Genomic DNA, 25,149 nt, shown 5'->3' with positions numbered 1-25,149 from the left:
AATGGTGACAAATAATGAAATTGAATTTTAGGATTTTTCTTGCTTAAAGTGTGACATGAGAGTCAAGAATAAGATAATTAACAGTGAACTGAAGATATCCCGGCCAGAATACTTCACAAACACAAAAACATGCTACATTTCTGAGAATTAATTTTAGACCAAGTTGTGTACCTGTCAGCAAATTAGTCTTGCCTTCAGTAAGAGACTACAGTTCAGAGAAGGGCACCAGAGAATTACAAAAAGAGGAAGGACATCTACCCTTGCAGAATATTACTCTCCAGTGGACAAACTTCCTTATAATGTAAAGGCCAGTATGATGAAAAAGAACAGAGAGAAATAGTGATTTTAAGTTCTAATTGGCAATAACAATACTGAGTCTAACACACATTCAAGACTGTATAGGTGTCTACTTCAGGTAAGATCTTTGTACAATTCATTTGTTGGTCCCATGAAGATGTATTGAACCCAAAGAATGACCCTTGAAAAACTACTTGGTACAGTATCTACCTCAATTACTAGACTTTCCTTTCTGGCATTATGCAGGGCCATGCTCAAAAATAAAAACTAGACCTGGTTAATCTCTAATTATATGCCAGGATGGATAAGCAGTCAGCAATCATTCACTATAAGAAACACAACATTAAAATAAATTAATTGCATGTCAACATGTGGAAGTGTGCGTAGGAGGGGGGGGGGGGGGGGGGGGGGGGAGAGAGATAATCATGAGTTAGGGACAAGTTGACCAAGTGACAGAGAGCAGTTCCCATAGTTACATGTTTTTTAAAGTTCCTATTTTGGGGAGGGGGGAAGAAGAAGAAAGGAACCCCCATATTTTCTGCAAAACTACAGCCTTCACTTTTTCAAAGGGCTCAATTGTATTTTTAGATCAATAAGAAGTGCTCTATATAAAAATACCAGTGTAACATTCGTATTTACATTTGCACAGATTAATGCAACACAGCATGCTAAGCAATGTCTCGTAGAAGAGCATTTCTCCAGCTGGCCCCAGAATATCCCCCTAGATCAGTCTGGTTTTCAGGATATCTACAATGAGTATGCATGAGAGATCCGCATACACTACCCCCGCTGTATGCAAACCTCTCACATACATCTTCACTGCAGATAATCTGAAAACCAGACTGGCAAGGAGATACTTCAGGACTGGCTTGAGAAATGTTGTAGCATACTGCCAATTTTAATTTTAATGAAAACATAAAAACATGTCACAGCAAAGACAGACCATTGAACAGCTCTCACTGTTCTCAACTGCATTTTAAGTCTACATATGAGGACAGAGTTAGGCATGTTGGAAGAACTGTTCACAGAAAAGACATCTACTTATCCCACTGAATTGACAGTCTGGAGGCTTTCAAAAGTTGTTACATGAGATCATGAATTTTTATTTTTTTTTAATCCGGCTCAGCCTCTTCCACAGCTGAGTTTCCAACCCAGTTGGAACTTGCTTGAATCCTGCTCACTGCCATTTGACAGGTAGAAAGGGGGTGAGAGGAAGGAGTGCGTGTGTCCTTCATTCGCAGCTATCAGGCATTCCCATTCCCCCCACCCTCTCTCCCAAAAACTTAACCCCTCCTTGATAAGGTGCGAGACACTGCAGGTCCCTGTGGAAATTGGTATCGACATCCTGAATCCCACTTTCAGGGGGCAGTTTGTGATGACTAGGCTTCCTTTCATCATGGGATAGTAAATGCTACCTCTGCAGCATCCTCAGGTCCTGCCGACACAATTTTACAAAAATGCCAGTCTTAGAAAATGTGAACCTGGCATATTCATAAACTAACATGATATCCAAATGCAGAAATTTAGTCTTACCCATTTCCTTTCCTTGAATCCTGCTAAACCAGTCCAGTCAGTCAGATGCATGGGTTTATACTGTCCTACTAGCAGACAGAGGACAAGCTTTTTCAGTATCATATCTGGTGCATAAGATGGTGCAGCACAGGCAATTGCCAGAATATTTATGTCAAAGCAATGGAGAATATGAAAATTACAACTAAACACTACAATCACACTTTACAAACCTCAACCAATAGAAGGAATCTTCCAAAAATAAAAGAAAAAAAATCCACCTCTTCAAATCCAAAGCAGACTAGAGAGAAAAACAATAGAACAGGCAGAAGAAGAGAAACCATGGTTCCCTACAAAGAGTAATTGAAAACATCTGCAAATGCAAGTCTTTCCACCAAGGATAACAATGCACGCCTGAATTCCTGGGAGGGTCTTCGACTGGTCTAGAAGGATTCGAGGAAGGAAATTAACAGGTACGACTAAATTTCTCCTTCCTGATCATCCTGATAGACCAGTTCACATTCGTAGAAAGCACTGAAACTTATTATTAATATTGGTGCAAATAAACGAGGGCTGCCCTGAAAACTCCTGTCCTAAAGACCGCATCTTTTGCTGGTTAATACAACTAGTAAGGTTTCCAGAATGACCAAGTGGCCACCATACAAATTTCCTCTGGAGCAAGAGCCTCTGTATCTGCCACTGCCCAAGAGGAAGCTGAGCCCTCATAAAATGAGCAGAAAAGGCTTCAGTAACCTGCACACCCTTCAGCAAATAAGCTGAAGAAATCTCCTTACTCCCATCTGAACAAAGACAACTTGGGGGCTGCCTCATCATTGTGAGGCCCTCTTTACCACCTCCATACCCCCCCCCCCCCCCCCCCCCCAACAAAAAATAACCAAAAAAACACACACACCTTATTGGTCTTCTGAAAGGACTTAGTGACTTTAAGAGACCTAAGGAGGATACAAAACGAACGTCTAAAACATCCATTTACCATAACATTCTCCCTTTGAGAATGTCAGACAAGAAATTGTCTTATTTAACTGAAAAGCTGACACGATCTTAGATGAGTCAGTTTCTTTTCAACCAGTTCTGTCCTTCATGGAAAACACTAAATAAGGATCCCTGCTAGATAAAGCCTGCATCTTGGAGATACGTCTGGCAGAATAAATGGCTACCAGAAGGCAGAGTTGCTTACCTGTAACAGGTGTTCTCAGAGGACAGCAGGATGTTAGTCCTCACAAATGGGTGACATCATCCAATGGAGCCCAATGCAGAAAACTTATGTCAGTTTCTAGAAGCTTTGACTAGGTACACTGAGCATGCCCTTTACCACGAGTCCATGCAGGGTCCCTCTTCATTCTCCTAACATAGAATTACGATAAAATTAAAAAAAATAGGAGAAACCCAACTCCACAGTGTGGCAGGTGGGTTTCATAAGAACTAACATCCTGCTGTCCTTGAAAAAAACCTATTACAGGTAAGCAACTTTGCTTTCTCTGAGGACAAGCAGGATGATAGTCTTCACACATGGGGTGAATCCTAATTATAGGCTACTACCCAACAGAAAAGGGGACCAACAGACACCTAGCCTGGTGCCAACGGGCACAATACCATCGGTGCTGTTAGTAAAAGAGGGTGAGACAGCCTGAACCCAAACAGGCCCTAGATTAGAAGAGTTGGGTTCAAAACTTCAAAAAGGTTCCTGAGGAAAGACTGGCCGAACCTACTCCCGTATTGGCCATCCTTATCTAGAAAGTAATGTGATGTGAATGTGTGGAGAGAACTCCACATAGCAGCCTTGCAGATCTCCATGGGAACTGCTCGCAAGTGGGTAACTGACGCTGCCATGGCTCTGAAAGAATGAGCTTTGACATGACCAAGATGCAGTCCAGCCTGGGCAGAACAGAAGTTGAAATCTGCTAGCCAACTGGATAGAGTCAGCTTGGCAATGGCAACGCCCAACCTATTCCTAGCAAAAGAAATAAGAAGTTGGGTGGGCTGTCTATGGGCTTCTGTCTGCTCCAGGCTCGCTTGCAGTCCAAACTGTACAGTGCTTATTCGCCTTGGGGCGAATGGGGCCTGGGAAAGAAAATTGGCAGGACAATTGACTGATTAAGATAGAAATCCATCACCACTTTAGTCAGGAACTTTAGGGTGCATACACATGACCACCTGTCATGACAGAACTTAGTATAAGATGGCTAGGTCACTAAGGCCTGCAGCATGCTGACCCTGCACACTGAAGTAACAGTCACCAAAAATATGACCTTCCAAGTCAGGTACTTCAGGTCACAGGTGCACAGCAGTTCAAAAGGAGCTTTCATCAGCTGAGTCAACACCCAGTTGAGGCCCCAAGACACAGTGGGAGGTCTTAGGGAAGGCTTTAATTGAAGCAGGCCCCGCATGAAACATACAACTATGGGCGTACCATCTACACCATGGTGGTATGCACCAATTGCACTCAAACTCTTGACGGAGTTGGTTTTTAAGCCAGACTCCGATAGGTGTAGAAGGTAGTCAAGCAGTTTTTGTGTGGGCCAGGAGAATTGATCTAGGGCCTTCTACTCACATCACACAGAAAACCTCCCCCACTTCAGTGCATAGGACTTTCTAGTGGAAGGCTAAGAGTCACCAGGACCAGACACACATCCTTGAAAAGATCAAGTGGCTGCAGGATTAGCCTCTCAACATCAAGGCTGTGAGTGACAGGGCCTGGAGGTTGGGATGGCGTAGCCTGCCCTGATCTGGCATGATGAAATCCAGAGAAGTCCCTAAACTGATCGGTTTCCGGATGGACAACTCCCATAGACATAGAAACCAGATCTGTCTCGGCCCTTGCCTCAATGACAGGCAAGGGCTTCCAAGGCTGGTTTGCCATCTGACCTGGAGAGGGAGCAGAACTGAGGCACTTTCTGGCTGCAGGTGGGATGTGAACAGATCTACGCCCGGGCTCTCCCAGAGGCGGAAAATCAGATGTGTTACCCCCTGGTCCAGGGACCACTTGTGGGGTCTGAAGGCCCAACTCAGCCTATCCGCTATCACGTTCCGGGCAGGTACATGGCCCTGAGAACCATCCCGTGGGCCAGGTTCCAGGCCCAGATCTGGACCGCTTCCTGACACAGGAGGTATGATCCTGTGCCTCCCTGCTTGACATACCAAATAGCTACTTGGTTGTCAGTCTGGATCAGGACAAATTTGTTTGACAGCCGATCTCTGAAAGCCCATAGTGCATTCCTGATCGCCTGAAGCTCCAGGAAGCTGATTTGACAAGAACATGCCTGAACGGACAACAGTCCCTGGATGTCGAGCCCATCCACATTGGCTCCCCACCCTAGGGTAGATTCATCCATGGTTAGCACAATTTGAGTAGGGAGACTCCAAAACGAAATCCCCATTCCAGATTGGAAAGTACCCACCACCAGGACAGAGCAGTCAGTGACATGGACAGTTGTGGCCCTGCAACCCAACAGCCTCAACATGTGCCACACTGATACCACCTGCTGGCTCTGTTGCACTTCTGTCACAATGATTGCCAGAGTGACAGCCCTCTGGTGCAGCAGAAAGGCCCTGGCTTGAGCTATTTCTAGCAGCGCTCTGATGAAATCCAATTGAGGTGACGGACTGATAGGACTTTAAGTAGTTGAGAACAAACCCTAGTGACTCCAGCACCCGAATGGTCAACTGCATCGAATGGACAGCCCCAGCCTGAGATGTGTTCTTCACCAACCAATCGTCCAGATATGGGAAAACTAGTACTCCCAGTCTGCAGAGGTGCAAATGACAACACCCGGTACTGGAAGTTGTTTCCCCACCAAAAATCGGAGATACTGCCTGTGACTGGGGAAGATCTCAATTTGGGTGTATGCGTCCTTTAGAACAAGGGAGCATAGCCAGTTCCCTTTTTGCGGAAAAAAAAAAAAGGGGGGGGGAGGAGGCGGTTAAAAGGGAAGAGAGATCTGTTTGTTGCACCTCCTGAGGCGCTACTAGCCCCCAAAATGGGCAAGGGCAAGTTGGTGGGAAACCCAATAGATTTAAATTGGTACCCCTGGTGGACGATGGACAAAATACACTGCTCTAAGGTTACACTGGACCACCGGTTCGCAAAGAACCATAGCCTTTCCCCAACCAGAGAATCCATCGTCCCAGGTATGGGCAACTGACTTACTCTCCCTACGGCCCAGTCAAAACCCCATCTCTGGAGTTGACTGAGAAGCTGGCTGGGGGCCTGGGAGCTTTCTGCTGCCAGGAACGGCCGCAGGAGCTCTGATGGTGTTTACAGGATTGAGGCGGGGGAGGAGAGTACTTCCTCTGGCAAAAGATTTCCTGGGTCCCTACCTTGACGGCCTCTTGGATGAGGATCAGTTCTGAATGCTGGTGGAGTTGTTGGAGGGTTTCATATGGAGTTTGACCATAGCATCCTTCACTTTACCTCCGAAGAGGTTCTCTCCAGTGTATGGCACGTCAGAGAGTTGTTCCTATACCTCAGGTCTGAGATCAGAGGCCTGCAGCCATGCCAGTCTGCGGGTGCAGATTCACGCTGCAGAGACCCTCAATGCCATTTCAAAAACATCGTAGATCGCCCAGACCTCATGTTTTCCACATTCCAAACCCTTGTGCACCAGCCATATGAGGGTGTCTTGCTGCTGTTGAGGCAGCTGCTCAGCCACCTCCTGCACCTGCTTCCAGATATCCCATGAGTACTGGCTTATGTAGAGCTGGGAGGCAGCATTGCGGGCAATAAGCATGACGTCCAACACTCTGCGGACCTTCCTCAGGAGAAAAGCACTTGGCCCTCAAGGGCAGATTCGTCCACAACCGACTGGTGGGGCAGCTGACACTTATCGAATCCGGCAGCCTTTTGGACGTAGTAAACCCCATCCACCTTCTTATTCACGGGAGGCACTGTGATGGGATATTACCAAATCCTCAGCAGCAACTCCATACGGATCTTGTGTACTGGGATAGCCATGATCTCCTTAGGAGTATCCATGAACTAAAGAATCTCAAGCATTTTGTGCCTGGTGGCTTCTTCAATCAAAAGCTGGAATGGGATGGCCTCTGCTGTTACCCTGACAAACCCCAGGAAGCTTAAGTCCTCAGGCAGAGACTTCCTTCACTCCTCTGGAGGAGAAAGATCTGATGGGAGACCATCTGAATCCTCAGAGGATTCCACCTGATCATCCCCGAGGGTTAAAGGGACCCTCATCCTCACTCTATACCACAGGGGATGGAGCCGTAGGTGCTCAGCTGATGTCCAGAGCTGCAGGCACTGATGAACTGGATGGGGAGACTACCGGCCTCTGCCCACCTTAGCAGAGCTTCCTCCTTGGAGGAAATGGCGACTACCACTGTATCGGTAAGGGGAGGCCTTGGTTCTCCGCCAGGTATTGGTGCCATCCTGGGAATAGATGCCAGCTGGGTCGGTAAGGCACCGATAAGCCGCTTGAGCTTCTCCAAAAAGTGTTACGAGCATGGGCGGCACCAGCTCCAGTGCAGCAGGACCGAAGGCCTGCAGCACATGCTCCACCGCCACCTGGACTTGACGTTCCAGCTCCTCTTCAAACATTGCCAATACCAACACTGACTGGGAGGAAGGAGGATGGCCAAACCTTCCTCAGACCCATGATGGGAATCAGCAACTGGCACCAGAACCAGTGGAGACCATCGCAGACCCAGGGCATCAATGGAGATTTGGCGCTCCGCACCACAGGATCGCTTCAGGACCATTACAGCAAATGCTGGTGCGTCCCCGTGCATTGACGGGGGACCAGTGCAAATGCTTCTTGGTCTTCCCAAGATGTTCGGCCACGTCTTTCCCTGGTGCAGAGGTCGAGAACGATGAATCAGATGAGAGACAACTGTCCGTCTCCAGCGCCCCTATCCACCGGTGACCTCGATGGAAATGACAGGTCTGCTGATGTCAATGGCGTGGTGTCCATCGGTACGGCTCCAAAGCCCTCAGATGCAGATGGCTCTGACTTCTTCCACCCGAAGAGGTTATCCATCTTGTCAATTTGAAGCTGACGTCCCTTCAGGGTTATTTGGGAACACAAGCGGCAACCCCGGATTTCATGTGATTCCTCTAGGTTGAGGATGCAAACCTCATGAGGATCAGTGATTGCCATGATCCTAGGGCACTGGGTACATCGGTGGAAGCCACATGTGGCCTTGACGGGGAGAAACAAACAGGGAAATACATATAATGATGGCGGTGGAAGACGGGCAATGAGGCACCACCACAGGAGGAATAGACCGCGAAAGGAAACTTACTCAAACACCAAAAACCCTGACTGGGGGGGGTACTAGGGGGAGGCACTGAGAGGGACCCAGCAATGGATTTTCAAAGACAGACAGTGAAAAACCGCAAAAATGAAGTTTTCCATGAGGCAAAAAGCTAAACGTTTTAGAGCTCAATTGAATCAAGAGGCTGACAGCTCTGAGGAAAAAAAAAAAAAAGACTGAAGAGGGACAACGTGTGGACATGTGGTTTAAGACATGCTGAACATGCTCCGTGTGCCTAGTCAAAGTTCCTAAAATCTGACATAAGTTTTCCACATCAGGCTCCATCTGATGATGTCACCCATGTGTGAGGACTACCATCCTGCGGGATGGGTGGAGGGGAACAAAAGTTTAACAAAAAGCGAGAGACATCTAGGTAGAAAGCTAATACTCCATGGATATGCCCTTTGTAACAGGAAATGATTCCTGAAAGTTCAGGTAGAAGATAAGAATTTGTCCGTTGTCCAAGCCTCTCCAGATGAAAGTTAGTATGGTAGAAATATGCACTTGCCAGGGTAAAACATCCAAATCCTTCCAGCAATCCTCAAAACACCACATTTGAACACAAGACAATGAAGTGAATTGTTATGGGCCTTCAACAGGGTAGAATTCACTTCTGAAAGGCATCCTTTTCTGCTCAATCGTGACTTTAAGGACCAGGTCTGTAAGACAGAACGAAGCCAGAACCTCCATGGTAATCATGCCTTGGTGTAATAGAACTCAAGCTCTGAAGACAGAGAGGAGCACCAACCTGTAACCTCAACAGATTATGAACCATGGCCTTCTTGGTCAATTTGAAGCTACCATTATAATAGATCAATAATCCTCTGTCTCAATTCTTGCCTATGACAGGCCAGAGAGGAGAAACAGTTTGTTCTTTGGTCATAGCTGAATCAGGGCATTGATCAGACTGGAGCTCCACTTCTTCCAGCGACAAAACCACCTGATCACCTTGGATATTTGGCATGTTGCCATCAGATCCATGTAAAAAGTCCCACAGACCTGTCTTCTGGAGGGTTTTCCGGCTGAGTGTTCACTCTCCGGGATCCAAAGTATTTCTGCTGAGGGAGAAAAAAAAAAAAAAAAGTTTGGTTGGGACCAGTGTTCCCTCTAAGGATTGGGTTACTGTGAGCAAAATGTTTTGGTTACATTACCCTGTGAGCTCTACTTTCTTTGATGCAAAACGCTTATCAATTTATATGCAATAAACAAACTTTACTTATTACAGAATACATTTAAAAATATTTTTATTGGAACATTTAAACTATATTTGCACAAACAAGCTGAAATATATACAAAAAAACTGGTTACATACAATTACAGAGTGAAGACTGTTTGCTCATGTTACTTCTAAAGCCCAGCTCTCATGCAATGGACACTTTAGAAGAGTGCTAAAAGAGCAACAACCCTACCTATGAAAAGGCAACTCAGCAAACATAAAACCAGGTCCTAACACAACAATATACCCCTATCAGGAAAACAGAATAAGCCAAGATCTATTGATCCCTATACAGAAACTACATGCTAACAAATTATGTCATATGCCAAACACAGACTCTCAAAAAAATAAAAAATAAAGAGAAAGTATAAATAGAAACATGAGGACAAAAACTTAATTGGAAACTGCAACAAGCCAAATTTATACGCAGTGCAATAATGAGAAAAAAAATCATGCCTCAAAGCAATAAAACCAAGAAAATCTAAATAACTATAAAGCAGCCATACCAATAAAAATTCAAAAGAGCTAAAAAATAGAACATCCAATAACTAAAAACTCATACAAATTTTCCAACCACCAATAAAATAATTCAAAAGAGATACTATCAAATAACAACCAATAAATACAACTAATAAGGATTTTAAAATCCCCTGCTTTCCAAACCTGGGAACTTTTGCTTTAAGATGCTCTGAAATTGTCAGAGGAAGGGAAGGGGGGATTGCTGTGGACAAATCATCTCCCACGCACATTCACGCTTGCACATTTTCATTTCATTTATTAAAATGTATTAATCGCTTAATGCACATTGGTCTAAGTAATTTACATGTAACAGTCATAAAATATTAAAATTTATATCACAGATAACATTTACATAAGGGAAATCTTGCATATGCATTAGTGGAAGGCTTGCTTCAAAAAGAAGGTTTTTTTTGGGGTTTTTTTTAAGATAGGATCTAAATTTTTTAAGGGAGTCTTCTAACCGGCGTTCCATAGGTAGAGTGCTCCAGAGGGTTGGTGCAGCAACTGAGAAGGCAGACTCTCGTGCAACGGTAAGATGGGCATGGCGAGTAGATGGAAATGTCAAGGAAACCTCGTTGGGAAGATTTTTAATAGTGCATTGAACCAGGAACAAAAATGTGAACGCAGCAATTTGAAAACTGTCATGCAGATTTTATAATTAATTCTTTGATCTATTGGCAGCCATTGTAATTTTTCAAGGATAGGAGAAATATGTTCATAGCATTTGGTACCTGTGATTAATCTAGCAGCTGAATTGAGAAGAAGTTGTAACAAGTATAGTAAATTAGATGGGAGGCTATTACAGAAGTCGATGTGGGGAAAAATAATTGCATGTATTATGGCAAGGAAATCATGATTATGCAATAAGTAACTTAAACCAGACAAAAGATGAAGTTTATAGAAACCACTTTTAATGATGGATTTAATATTTATTTATTTAAAGTTTTTCTATACCGGCATTCGCGATAAATATCGCATCATGCCGGTTTACATTTAACAAGTGGACAGGGAACAAAAAGGTAAAAAATAACATTGATCCTAATAGTAATAAATAATATGTGGATGAAATGATAAAATTGAATCAAACCTACGCCTGATTTTTTTCTGAATAAAGGTTTCTCAGCTTCGAGAGTATCAGCCTGAGATTTGGCAAGTACAGATCTGAAATTGGAAACAGAAGGCGATTTGCTGAGGGATGTATGAAGAGTCATTAAAGATGGAGTCAGCCAAGGATGAGAATGTTTTTTGATAGGAGCAACAATTCTAAGTGGTGTCATGTCATAGAGTACAGCAGAGATAGCATTTTGCCAACCAGAGATGAGGTGATCAAGGTCATTGACCTCATTTGAATATATAGGATCTATGACAGACTTAAGATTTTCAGAGAATTTTTAACTATCAATGAAGACATGGCACAATTTGGGAGTAGGAACCATAGAGTCACAGACATTCTTAGAAAGTGTAATAGAAAAACTTAACAGAAAATGATCAGACCCAAGGTACCTCAGTAATTGATAATGTTTCTGAGGGGAGTTGACAACTTGAGTTACTCACAAAAAACTAGGTCAAGTGCATTTCCCAAATGATGGGTAGGAATGTCAATTAATTGGGTCCAACCTAATGATACAAGAATTTCAAGAAATAGATCACAATTATTAGGATAAGAATTGGCATTGAAAGGAAGGTTGAAATCACCAAGAATGCACCCACATACACACATAGGGGTTCTCTCACATGGACATGCACGTGTGATCTCACACCTCTCATACACCTTCACACATAGGCTCCCACAATGGCAGATGCAAAGTAAAACTTCCCACAAAAACAGCTCTAGACAGTACAAGCAGCAGCACTGCCTCCAATTTGAGGGTCTACCTTTGTTACTTCAGCACAACACAATATATTAAGAAAGCAGAGTTGCTTACCTGTAACAGGTGTTCTCCCAGGAACGCAGGATGTAGTCCTCACATATGGGTGACATCAGGCAGAGCCCTATTATGGAACACTTTTGTCAAGTTTCTAGAAACTGACTGGCACACTGAGCATGCCATGATCCCTGCCAGGGGTCTCCCTTCAGTCTCGTTTGTAGCAAAAAGCGCGAGCGAAAAAGCAAAATAAATGTAAGCGGACCCAACTCCGCGGGGTGGCGGGTGGGTTTCGTGAGGACTACATCCTGCTGTCCTGGGAGAACACCTGTTACAGGTAAGCAACTCTGCTTTCTCCCAGGACAAGCAGAATGGTAGTCCTCACTTATGGGTGATTAGCAAGCTACAGACTGACTCATATTACAACAGGCTAATAGCAGACAACTCGTGCAGCAGGCACAATAATTGGGGTGCTATTGGCAATGATGAGGCAGCCTGAAATCACAGCAGGTGGTTGTGGAAGGAGTTGGGGATTATACTGGAACAAAGTTTATCAAGACAGATTGGGCAAAGGCAGAGTCTTTCGGACTTCCTTATCTAAGCAGTTGAGGGCTGCAAATGTGTGACGAGAGATCCATGTCGCAGCCTAGAAGAAATCGGCAATTGGTACTGAATGATAGTGTGCTACCGGATGTTGCCATGGCCCTTACAAAATGTGCCTGCACTCACCCCTGGAGAGGAAGGCTGCTTCCTCTTAGCAGAATTCGATCGAGTCTGCTAGCCAGTTGGAGAGAGTGTTTGCCCACTGGAACTCGCAGCTTGTCTTTGTCAAAGCAGCAAAAAGAGTTGGGTGGATTTCCTATGGAGTGCAGTGCGGTCTAGATAGAATGCAAGTGTACGCATACGCTTACAGTCCAAGGTGTGCAAAACCCTCTCACCCTGGTGAGAGAGAGGCCTTGGGAAAGAGTGGGCACACTATAGACTGAGTAAGGTGAGAGGCTGTGTCCAACTTAAGAAGAAATTTAGGGTGCGTACGGAGGACCACTCTTGGAGGAACCTAGTGTTGGGTGAGCATGCAACAAGGGCTTGTAACTCACTGACCCTTTTAGCAGAGGTGATGGCTACGAGGAAAAGAATTTTCCATGTTAAAATTTTAAATGTTATAGGAATGCAAAGGCTTGAACAGGGAATGCAAGAGCCTTGTAAGCACTACATTTAGGCCCCATTCCGTAACTGGTGATCATAGAGGAGACTTAAGTTGTAGAAAATCCATGATAAGCAGACTCATAAGGGGTTGAGCCATTAACAGGGCTTCCCCTACTCCCTGGTGATATGCTGAGATGGAACGGAGGTGTAACCGTGTGGAGGATGTCTGAGGACCAATATCTTTTTGTGCACACCATTTGGTAAATCTTTACCCCATTACGTGTGGAAGGTTGTCATGAAGCTACAAGTACCTGAGAATATCAGCGAGTCTGTGTTATGACATTGACCTGTTGGCAGGCGAATTGGTTCCTGGAGTGATAGGTTGAGAAGTATGGGGAAGCATACTTGTCGAGGCCAGTACGGGGTTATGAGAAACATTGAAAACCTGTCCTGCTGTAGCTTCACGAGAGAGTTTTGGCTATGAGCGGTATCAGAAGAGAAGCATATAGGAGGCCTCTGTTGCAGGGGTGAGCAAAGGTACCCATGACCAACGCATTTTGATGCCTGTGTAGGGAGCAGAATCTGTCCACACTGTGGTTTGATTTGGACACAAGAGGTCGATGGTTGGCTGACCTCAGCACTAGAAGATTTTGCTCGCTACACATGGATTCAGAGACCATTTGTGGGGATGGAGACATCGATTGAGATGGTCTCTTAGTATGTTCGGTATGCCCATTAGATAAGTGGACCGGAGATGCATGGAGTGTGCAAGGGCCTAGGCCCAGAATTGCGCAGCTTCCTGGCAGAGCAGATAAGAGCCTGTGCGTCCCTGTTTGCTCAAGTACCACACTGCCACTATGTTGTCTGTCTGTATCCACAAAGTTGTGTGTGAGAGGCAGTGTTTGAAGGCATAATGCATGGCTCAAAGCTCCAGGAAATTGATCTGAGACTTTTCATGGAGCGGAGTCGACACATTTTGGGTTTGGAGGGTGTTGATACGAGCTCCCCCAAGTTGGATGTGACCATGGCCAAGATCATCTGATGATTTGGTACTGGATCGGTGAAATTTTAAAATCCACTGAGTTTTTCACATGGCTAGTCTGGCCATAGGAGTGACTTAGATCGTGGAAACCATGTGGCCCAGCAATGAAAGAATTGATGGGCTGAGGCTGTTTTGCATGCGCACAGAGATGTGGACAATTTGATAGGATGTCTGCACGGTTGTTGGGCAGGAAGGCCGTTGCGACTGTAGTGCTCAGATCTGCTCCATGTGGGATTTATGATAGTTGATCAGAAATCCCAGCCAAATTTAGTAGATTTATAGTGAGTCTTAGAGAATTTAGAGCTCCTTGTTTGGAATGACTCCTTATTAGGCAGATGTCCAGGTAAGGAAACACGTGAATGCTGTTCTTTGTAGATGAGCGGCAGTCACTGTTAGACATTTGGTGAAATACACAAGGTATCGAAGCTAGTTCGAATGGCAGAACTTGGTATTGAAAATGTTGACGACTCACTATGAAGCGCATAGAAAGTCCAGAGAATAGAGGCAACCCCCTTGTTGTAGTAAGGGAAGCATGGTACCGAGAGACACCATTCTGAACTTTTCTTTCCGATGAAATTTGTTGAGATTTCTGAGGTTCAGGATGGGCGGAGGTCGCCTGTTTTCTTTGAAAGTAGGAAATAGCGGGATTAAAATCCTCTGCCTTGTTGTGTCCGGGGAACGGTATCCCGAGCCCTGGTCCTCAGTGGGATGGCTGTTCTGTTGTCTGGCAAGGTTGAAAAATCCAGGAGCCTGGCCAACTGGCGGAGCTGATGTGATCTGAATATCAGTTGGTCTCACGCGGAAGCGTGAGCAGTAGAAGGTCCTTCTAGCATCCCTCTTTGCCATACAAGAAATGTAGAGAGCTGTTGCAGGGTCTCGAGGTGGTCTTGCAATTGAGCCAGTCTGCTGGACCTTGTGCACGAAGAGATTATCTGCGGTGCATGGCAGATCAGCTAGTTTATCTTGGACTTCGGACCGTAAATCAGGGGCCGTAAGCCAGGTTGCCATCTAGTACAGAGTCCTGATGCTAGCAACAGGAGGACATTTCGAAGCAATCACATGTTGCTCGAATTTCGTGTGGATGGCAGAGAGGTTCCCTTGGTGTTGTGTCAAACATAGCTGGTAAATAGCAATATGTGACACCAATATGGTTCTTGGAAGATGCTACGACTTAGAACCTCCTGAAAACTTCTGGTCCTTTTTAGTGACCAGGTCGAAAGGGATGGTTTCAGACATGTCCTTTACTTAGGTCTCGATGGGATCGGTGCAGAAGCGGGATTAGAGTACCCATCGCCCTTCGAGGATCCCGGGATAGGTATAGGGGTCCACGAAGGCTCAAGACGAGTCTGTTGATGACTTAGGCTGTCGTTGGTAGGTGCCACAACTGTGCGAATAATTGATGACTCCAGAAGGCATCGAGGACAGCCTGACAGACGAGGACGACCAGCTCCTCCCTGGAAGCTGGTATAAGTAGTGCAGCTACAGGGGGAGACAGGCTAGACGTTACTGGCACTTCCACACGAATCTATGGTGGCTCAGAACCCGGCACCAGTGTCGGTGGGGAACACCTCAGTACGTCGGGTACAGAGGAGCATAGAGACTCTTGTACCCGGGCCTGCTTCGCAACTGGCTCAATGGACATTGATGTCAGTGCGGTATCAGTGCCAGCACCGAATGCGGAACCACGTTGGTGCCAGCGACGATGTTTCCCTCGGTGCTCGGCCCAGTCATTCTCCAGCACCGAGGAAGATGTCACCGATGTCCCAGATGGCATTGGTGATGGACGGTCATCATGCCTCTACTGCTCCTGGCATTGTTTGTTGCCAAGGATTACACAAGCTCTGAAGTGTTTTCTTTAGCCGAGGGTATCGATGGCAGCCCTAGCGGCAACGGGAACTGTTGGACGTCTCAATCCCTCTAGCCCCGATGGACCTGGAGGATCACAGCAAGGATACTCGCGGACATCGTGGGGCAGACTGAGGGTGATAGACATAGGGAGAAAAGAGGGCCGCAATTCGGTTGGTAACCTGGGGGAACCAATAGTGAGGTGACAGGAACTGACCGGAAAACAGGGCATAGTACTCACCAAGCATCGATTAAATGTACGCGAAGGAGACCCATGTAGGGAAATTTGTGAAGTAAAACTTCAAGTGTTTCCGTGAGGAAAAGATATGAGAAAACTCTCACTGAGCTCCTAAACACGAGGCAAACTACAGCGTGGGAAAAAAAAAAAAAGAGAGACTGAAGGGAGACCCCTGTGGACACAGGGATCATGGCATGCTCAGTGTGCCAAAGTTTCTAGAAACTTTGACAAAAGTGTTCCATAATAGGGCTCCTCCTGATGTCACCCATATGTGAGGGCTACCGTCCTGCTTGTCCTGGGAGAATATGGTTTCCAAGCTCTTATTCCATTGTTTAGAATTCCCTACATGCCACTACCCTCTTCAAAGGATTTACTATTGGAATCATCCATAGGGTTTACAAATGCTAATCTTTTAAAGATCCTGGGGAGATTTAAATGATGTTCTGCAACTCAAACCATAAATGCTGCTTTCAAGATCCTTGAAGCAGACAACATAATGAAATAGTCAGTATAAAATTCTTTTACAGGCACAAAATCTACAGATTCTACAAGGCCTCCTTCTATGTCCCATCTCAAGTTAAATACCCTCTTTCCAAGTTTTTCCTACCAGGTGGCAACAGCCACACTGCTCTCAGACATCTCCAAAGCTGCCTATTGCATCAACTATGGCCCACGGTAGAGCCTCCTCTTCCACATGCAGGATAGCATCAGCATGCCGGTGCTGACCGAATCGGCCAGACTGGATCCTTCTTGGGCAGGACGGAAGTATCTCAGCAAGCCAAGGAAAGGAAACAATGTCAGTCGCAAGGGCCCTCCATCCTCTCTTGCTGCCCAGTACATGCAGTCATCAGGGTGCCGATTGGATCAGCCAAGGCCTGGAATTTATTTATTTTTTTTTTTTAAAGCAGACCCTGGTTCACCGCCTGCCCTGACTTTGTTCCACATGTACGGCTGCAAATGTCAGTACAGCACCGTCAGTCCAGAGAGGGAAGTTGTGTCAGCTGCAAGGGATCTCCCTCCTCTCTCACTGCCAGTGCTCTATGAAGAAAAAGTCTGTGCACTGAAAGGTGAAAAGCTGTGAACACCCACACACACACACTTAGCAGGAATGCTCGCGAGGACTCCCTTCATCACAAAATCTACCTGGCAAACCACTTGGCCACCGACTCCCACTCAGGAAGGTGACCAGCGATAGGTGCTAATTGCCCAGGAGGCTAAGGTCCCTCCCCCTCCAGGGGAAGGCCTGGGGCAAGCACCAACAATTGTGGCAGGAAGCCACCTTGGGAAGAGGGCACTTTTTGCCTTGTCCTCGGCTTCCGAGGCGCCCCCCCCAGCCCAAAACTAGCAAACATGGGAGGCCCTTGTGAACAGCAACGGGCAGTGAGAAAAAACACACAAGATGGCTGTCATTCCCACCATCAAGCAGGTCTCAGCTGAAAAACTCACCCCCATGCTAGACTGAGCACCGGAAGAGGCTTGCCGTTTCCTTTGATTGGCTCCCCTGTGGAATCATTGCCCTCATCACATGCAACAGTGCCCACACTAGCAGCCCTACTCAGACATCCCATTGTCCGCAGGCCTGCCTGTGCTTAAACTGGGGTACAGGAAAAAAAAAATAAAACACAGGAGCCAGAGGGAAGCCTCAACCTGTCAAGAGGGCTTGGATGAGTGTGAACCAACCTAATGTCCTGAGCTAGCCTCGACTGATATTGTTGCTCAGCTGTTCTTGCCCTCTGTCTGCTGCTTCTTTGGCTATAGTTGAATTCAGCTTTTTCCCTCTAAACTTTATCAGATAGCCAGTCCAGAAGGCAGGGGGTGGGGGAAGCAAGCCGCGGCATCAATAGGAAAACCCTTGCTCAGAGGATCACAGCTGAGCTAGCCCACTGCCCCCTCAGGCTCTGCCAAGTCCTGCAAGCATCCTAGTAGACTTAACGAGGCTTGCTTAACCTGGTAAACAAAACCTGGGAACCTGGCCCTAAAACCTGCTCAGTTAGGAAAATAATCACAAGAACTGTTGCCTGAGAAGCAGAGTCCTGCTCAAGCAAAGTGGAACAGCAAAATTATTGCCCTAGCTGCAGCCAGGAGAATGCGCTCCACCAGGTAAGCCATCGGCCGAAGCCTGGGAGCTACAAATCCTGCAGTACCAGTCCAGGACATGCTACCAAGTGCTGGAGATAATGAATATAGCATTTGCCTATGCTGCACCATCCTATGTCCCAGTAATCTCACTGAAACAAATATAGTGTCTTGTCTCCATTTTCTGGAAGGGTGGTATCAAACTACACATCTGGACTGGTCTAACAGGATAAGGAAGGAGGTTTGCTAGCTCAAACATATGCAACTATCAGGCCGATACAGAAAAACCCGCAGGAGAGCCGGCAAGCGCCCGCTCTCCTGGGCACGCGATTCACTAAACAGAGGCATGCAAATGAGGGCCCGCGGTAAAAGGAGGCGCTAAGGACACCAGCTCGTCCCTAGCACCTTCTTTTTGACAGAAGCGGCAGCGGCTGTCAGCGGGTTTGACAGCCGACACTCAATTTTTTCCGGTGTTGGTTCTCAAGCCTGCTGACAGCCACGGGCTTGGAAAACGGACGCCGGCAAAATCGAGTGTCTTCCAACTCGCGAGCTGATTTTTTTTTGGGGGGGGGGCCTCCAACTTAATATCGCTATGATATTAGGTCAGAGGGTGTATAGAAAAGCAGTTTTTTTCTGCTTTTCTGTACACTTCCCTGGTGCCAGCCGAAATTAAAATGTGCAGCTTGGCTGCACATTTTACTTTCTGTATCGCGCGGGAATGACTAATAGGGCCATCAACATGCATTTGCACGTTGCGGGCACTATTAGTTTCGAAGGGGGGGGGGGCCACGCGTTTTCGACGCGCTATTACCTCTTACTGTATAAGGGGTAAAAATAGCGTGTTGAAAACGTACGGCCAAACGCAGGCTAACAGTGCGCTCCACCGGAGCCACTTTATTCATGCAATATACGGGCCGATACAATAATCAGGTAAACCAAGTCTGTTTGGGATATAACCAGAGCTACACACGTTGTATCCTACCTTGAATACTTCTATAGTAAACTATAAATTTTTATCAATAAAAAAATGAAAACCCAGGTCTGTTTTCCATAAGGCTAGTTCAAAAGCTTTCGAGGATTAAGTTATTGGTCACAAATTTGAAGAGGGGATTTAAAATAATGCAATGTATGGGGATTAAAAAAAAAAAAAAAGACACCCAGTGTATTTGATATTGAAAATTTCCTTTTTAAATCAGTTTATGAAGAAATGCCCAAAACCAATGATGTTTTTCTCTACAGTTTTAGAAGCCCTTTTCTTTAGAGCTAAATGGTTCTTTGCAGGGGTAAAAATATACTTAAGAGTGTCAATTTTTAGGCATCGGGAAAAAAATGTCATTTTATATGCAAATCTGTTTTACTGAGTTTTACAAGCAATTACAACTGACATGAAATGATGGATTTCATACACCCCATGTCCAGCAAAAAGTTACAAAACACAAGGATATACATTATAAAAGAATTCCCTCCAAAAACCAGAATCCCTTACCCCTTTCCAATCCCCCCACCCAGACATCATTACAGAAGCAGGAGTACAAATCCTAACAAATGGAAGGCAGTACCAAACCCAGCTAAGGGAAAATAATAAAGAGCCATAAAAACACAAGAGTATTCAATATCAGGCAGAGTGACCAAATAGGAAACCAGAAATACCACTTAAATGTAAAGTGAAGACTAATGCATAGTTTTTCCTTAACAGCCAAATTAAACATTGTGTTTCTCTAGTATGTGAAACTATACGCATGTGATGCTCTACAAGAAAAAAAGTATTGCTTTTACCCCTAATAAAAAAAAAATCTTTTCTAAGCAAGCGACTTGATATTTATTTTTTTTACTGTTGGGAAGTACTGAAAAACCTTCAAACAAAATTAAAGCCAAATCGGAGGGGACAGCCATACCCACAATGTCAGCCAGGTAGGTTAACACTACCAGAACTGCATCACTTTTTTTTTTGGTTGGCTTGTTAGTTCTCTCCACTTTTAAACTTGTTGTTTTTGGTTTTTTTTACTTCTCTCAAATTTTAGGCACGGAGTGCTAAATTTTAGGTGCCCATGACACCTGACTTCCAGGATTTTTCCAGCCCTGGCTCCATATACATGTTAGCTGAAAGAATCACTTCCAGTTAAAATAAAAACCAAAAGCATTACTTGTTCAAGGTGTTCTTTTCGTGAACATTGTAGATTAGGATTTTAGGACAATTTCAGTAGGACAGATCACATTCTACGTGTGGAATCCAACAATTCTAAGCACATTAATGAAAACACAAAAGAAGTTTGCCTCACCTCTCCCGCAATGAGGGGTTTTTAATGCTACACAGTTTGCAAAAAGTAAAACTGGCACAAATTCCCAAGAAGTCTGGTTGCTGAGGACTGATCTTCTTGTCCATAGCCCAGATCAGTGCACTGGAGGCAGAAGAGCCACCAAGTTCCTCATGCGGTCACAAAACTTAAGGAATGCCCTTACCCACTGAGAACGTGGATCCGTTCTGTGTTGTATTTCAACGGCGTCAGTTCGCAGCGTAGAACTTGAAGTGCCTCCAGGACCTTGCCGTCCTCCAGATATTCCAGGTACTTCTGCTGTAGCAGTAAAAACTTCATCCTCTGACATGACAGAAAGCAGCAGTCAGGGGAAAAGGGAGGACTGAAGGTTCAGAATATGTTTGGGCCTAAACAGAACAGTAAAAACCATTCTACTATACCCTTCACAAACAAATGTACATTATATTACATCCCAATAGTAATTTAAATGATGTAGTTTATAGTTTTATTAGAAACAGGTATGCATAAAAATCCAGATTACCTAATATTCTCCAAGATGCACTTTAATGATTACTTTTCAGCACTGCCAAACGATGTATGGGACTACAGAAAATTGGTTAAGGTCACATAACACGCTCTACTTCCATCCTGTGACCATGGAAATACAGGCGGGTATTACTGTTAACTCTGGACAGAGCCTATTCAATTAACGCAGATTTAAAAGCTTGGATATGGCAATTTATCAGCAATGTATCGAGACTAGAATAGGAGGAAATAAATCTTGAATAAAATCAGCTAATACAGGTGTGTCAGGGAAATGAAGCTAACATGTATCCACCCATGGAAGGCTATTTTAGACTGTGCTTTTAAAGAGATTTCTCCACTGGCAAAAATATTTCAAGGATAAACCCTTATGCTATACCCTCAAATAAGAATGTTTTACATTTCAGACAGCAGCTTACTGGTCATACTATGACCAATGCACTATCCAGTAAAATAATGCCCACATGTACAGCAACATGTCAATAATGACATGACCGTGCACACCCTTCCGGATTCTGTCCCATGCCCCACATCTGTCGTGAAGTACAATGCAAAGTGTTTTATGCACCCGGGAGGCGAATCAAGATCCATTAATGCAGTGTTTCCCCACCATTTCCAGTCTGAACAACATTTAGCTGCATGTAAGAGTTTTATGCTGCACGTACCTCTATCGCAATTAATGATAATCTAAAAATGTTATTTTTAAACAAAAATCTGAGCCTGTCTGAATGTGCAGCATCGTTTGATATGGGTTAATAATGTTGACAGAGGCAGTCTCAGCTCTTCTTCAGTCCCTGTTTTCCCATTATGTAAACCATGTTTGCGGAGGGGGGGGGGGGTGGTGGGCAGGTAACCTTAATTTACATTAGGTAAATGAATGAAGATAGTAACAGAGAAAAGAAAGCATAGGCTAAGATTTCTGAATACTTGCCTACATCAAAGTGTCCTTATGACTGCTAACATTTTAGCAATTTCTTTTAAAGTATGGGCCACCCTCTGGTACACATTTGATATAAAGCAAAACGTCGACAAGCATTCTCCCCTCATGTGTATGGAACCAAAAACCCAGAATCCCACCCACAGGGAATAATGGGAGAGGGAACTGCACATACAAACATTTTTAGAAAATTCTGTGGTACACCAGCTGTGAAATAAAAAAAAACACAAAACCAAAAACACACTCTCTGAGCAGGTTTGTGGCACTGTCTTAGAACCAACACTGCAGAGATTTGTTAAACGAAAACCGGTTTAATCCTTTTACTGTATGCAACAACTTTTTGTCAGTGTCACATGATCACGCACTGTCAATTACTTTTTTCAATCTTTTACAACTAATATACAAATTACATCTGATTCCTTGACATGTAACTTTCAAAACAATAATCCTGCTAACCTGTTGCCTGTTTTTTTGATGTCATGGCATACTTTCTTAAAATTAAGTCTGAAATACTGGACTTAAAGAACTGCTACCTATCTTGAGCTATTTTTCCACACAAGCGTTCATGCATTTGTCTCATTTACATATCAAGTCAAGCCATCAAATGTTTTTCCTGCAATACTCAAGCCCAGCTATCTCTATTTTATCCCATTTCGTTTGATCCAAGTTTTGCTCTCCCTTGTTCAATGTAATGCATCCTTTTGCAACGGTTATTGTTAGAATGTAAACCGAGGTGATTTGTAACTTGTTACATGAATATCGGTATATAAAAGTGCCAAATAAATAAATAATAATAAATAAGTCTCTTACTTTAGTGACTAGGGTTTCATCTTTGAATATATATTTACAATTAAAATAAAATTTGACTATAAAAAGTCTAACTGGTGAACTATGTCATTAAATAGGTCTCATAAAGTCCAAGTTATCAAGCTTAACACTGTAGATGTGCAAACTGGACAGGATTTTTATTTCAAGTTTATTGTAGCCCCTGCTCTCACACAAGTGGAATACCCAGGCAGCTCAAGGAATGGATACTGACCCGAGGACTGGAGGGGCACCTACTCCAAGGCAAAGCCTTAATCACGAGTTAACCAGGAGTCCCTAAACTAAATAACAGTACAGTAACACACTCTCTGGATGGACCTCAATGCATCACCTCCATGGCACCAACAGGCCTGACAGAAGCAGATTTTTTTTTTTTTTTTAAAATAATTGTGCCAGTACCATATAAGACTCCCAATTAACAAAATTTCAACAAAACTTACTAATCAATGGACTAAAAAAAAAAAAATTCACAGTAGCATTTGCTCAGAAGAGCCTAACAAAAATTAAAGCCATTTTCACTCTAGTTTACTATGAAGAGCAATTGTAGAACACTGAAATTTTCAGTCAGACAATACCACATTGCATGCTGTCTGCCTTGGGCTTCACATCAGCCATTTTTCATTCCTGGGCCATGAAAAACTACTAAATCAAGACAATAAGGGTCAAAGACAGAACGACAGTTTAGTGGGTGGAAACATTTTTTTTAAATAGTTTTACATTTGAATTAGGTCACTGTACTGAGCTCACTAAGATCAACTTTTGAAAACTACTACATATGGAAAAATGATTACTGTGGCACATTTAAGCAGACTTCTTCGTGCTATTACACATGCTTTGGGTTCATGCATTCTGGGTGTATTTATTATTCTGTATCTAATGACCTCGCAAAACTCAGTCAGGGAGTGACAGTGCCAGGAGTAGTCCAATAGGCACACCTTTCAGTCCGGTTAAGGATGATACCAAACCCGTCCTCGATTCTGCTGCTCAGGTCAAAGGGTGGTGGTACGAGCTGGCCCAGAAATGAAGTCGAGCAGAAGTAATCCACCCTCTGATTGCACTTCATGGCATTGGGAGAGGTTGCTCCTATTCCTCCAGTCCCTCCCAATACATGATAGTTTATTAGTTTAAGACATCTGCCCTCCCCACCACCACCACAAAGGCAGATAAGTCCCGTGCTTGTGAGGGAAGGTATGCCAAAGGAACCCAAAGCCAGAGGCTGAAAACAAGGTCAAGGATAAGCAAAGCAGCAGGATGAGAAGTCACACTCCCAGGAAGATCTGATGGAACAAAAGTGGTAAACCAAAATCCCATTAAAATGTTAATGTATTCAGAACTGATGTGCTCAGACTACAAAGCTAGGTCTTCACACTCCTGGGGGTGTGAAGACTGTTCAGCCTTGGCTGGCAGCTCCTATAACTTAGAGTGCTTGGTAAGAAACTAATCATGAATACTCCGACGCACGTCATCCATAAAAATAGTATAGTAATATGCTCTTGCCTTGCTTCCCATGATTTAAACCAGCATTACTGGAAAGTTGGCATATGAAAATGCTTCTCCCATGAGTGTACAGCGCAACACACCCATTGCAGTGCCAGGAATAGTTTATTTCCTTTTTGGTGGCACTAACCATACTGCTGTATCCCATCAATGAATAGGGGATCCCCAACAGGCACCAGCAAGATTTAGACGAAAGAGCTGAAAAATTTAGAAAAATAATTTTTTCTTCCTTTTAATTTTTAAAGGTTCCAGGGGATCATTTCCCCCCCCCCCCTTATTTTGTTAGGGTTTTTGTTTTGCTCTTTGTAGTCTTCAGAATCTTTTTACAACTTCTTTTCCTTTAGTTTTACTTTCTATGCTCTCTCCGCTCACTTTCCCATGCTTCCAGGCACACACTACCTCTCTCCCTGCTTCTCTCACTCCCCTTTCAGTACTTTTCCCCCACCCTCCCTGGCACACTAGCAGAGTCCGGGCCCTGGCATCTGAGCCAGGGCCCCATTGACAGGTTCAGCAGTGGGACGAGAATTAAGCATTTTCCTGGTAAATATCCCCCCCACAAACTACTGAGAAAAAACCCCAAAACACTCTTCCTGCACCAGATGGCCAAGAATAACTTGGCCATCTGGTGCTTGTCAGCCCTGAAAATCGAATGCTTCAAGCCCTGAAATACAGGTGAAGGCCCTGTATAATGAATGGCCCATCTAATCTAATTGACTTCCTGGTGCAATGCCATGGAACAGGACTGGAGAAACACTAGGTGCCTAAATGTCAGCATCTGGAGTGGTAAGAGATGCCTTTGGTAGTCTGCCACCAGGCAACACATGGGACCACCTAGAGGAGTAGAAGTGTACTTGAAAGGAAGGAGGAAGAGAAACACACTGAAAGAGAAGAGTGAAAAGCAAAAAGAAGAGATGCTGGGGCACTAATCCTAAAATCTCTTTCCAGCCCTGCCATAGACCTACTTGAACTCTAGTTTTGCCTTCACGTCTTCAAAACGATCTCTCTTCTACATTTATCCCAACCTTCTTGAATCCTCTCTGGTTTTACCTCCACT

At 44.5% G+C, this 25,149-nt stretch overlaps 1 protein-coding gene across 2 annotated transcripts in view; it reads right to left on the bottom strand.

Annotated features, from left to right (window-relative positions):
• The window catches only part of WDR26 (WD repeat domain 26), a 190,039-nt gene that overhangs the window by 145,533 nt on the left and 19,357 nt on the right, over positions 1 to 25,149 (bottom strand). For both annotated transcript variants that reach the window (XM_029593092.1, XM_029593093.1), the window contains exon 4: positions 20,499 to 20,635. In XM_029593092.1, the coding sequence (XP_029448952.1) occupies positions 20,499 to 20,635 (137 nt within the window). The remainder of the gene's footprint in view (positions 1 to 20,498; positions 20,636 to 25,149) is intronic.

Source organism: Rhinatrema bivittatum, chromosome 3, assembly GCF_901001135.1.
Source record: "Rhinatrema bivittatum chromosome 3, aRhiBiv1.1, whole genome shotgun sequence".
NCBI lineage: Eukaryota > Metazoa > Chordata > Amphibia > Gymnophiona > Rhinatrematidae > Rhinatrema > Rhinatrema bivittatum.
Note: the sequence above shows the minus strand (reverse complement) of the source record. Positions and strands in the feature narration are given on the sequence as shown.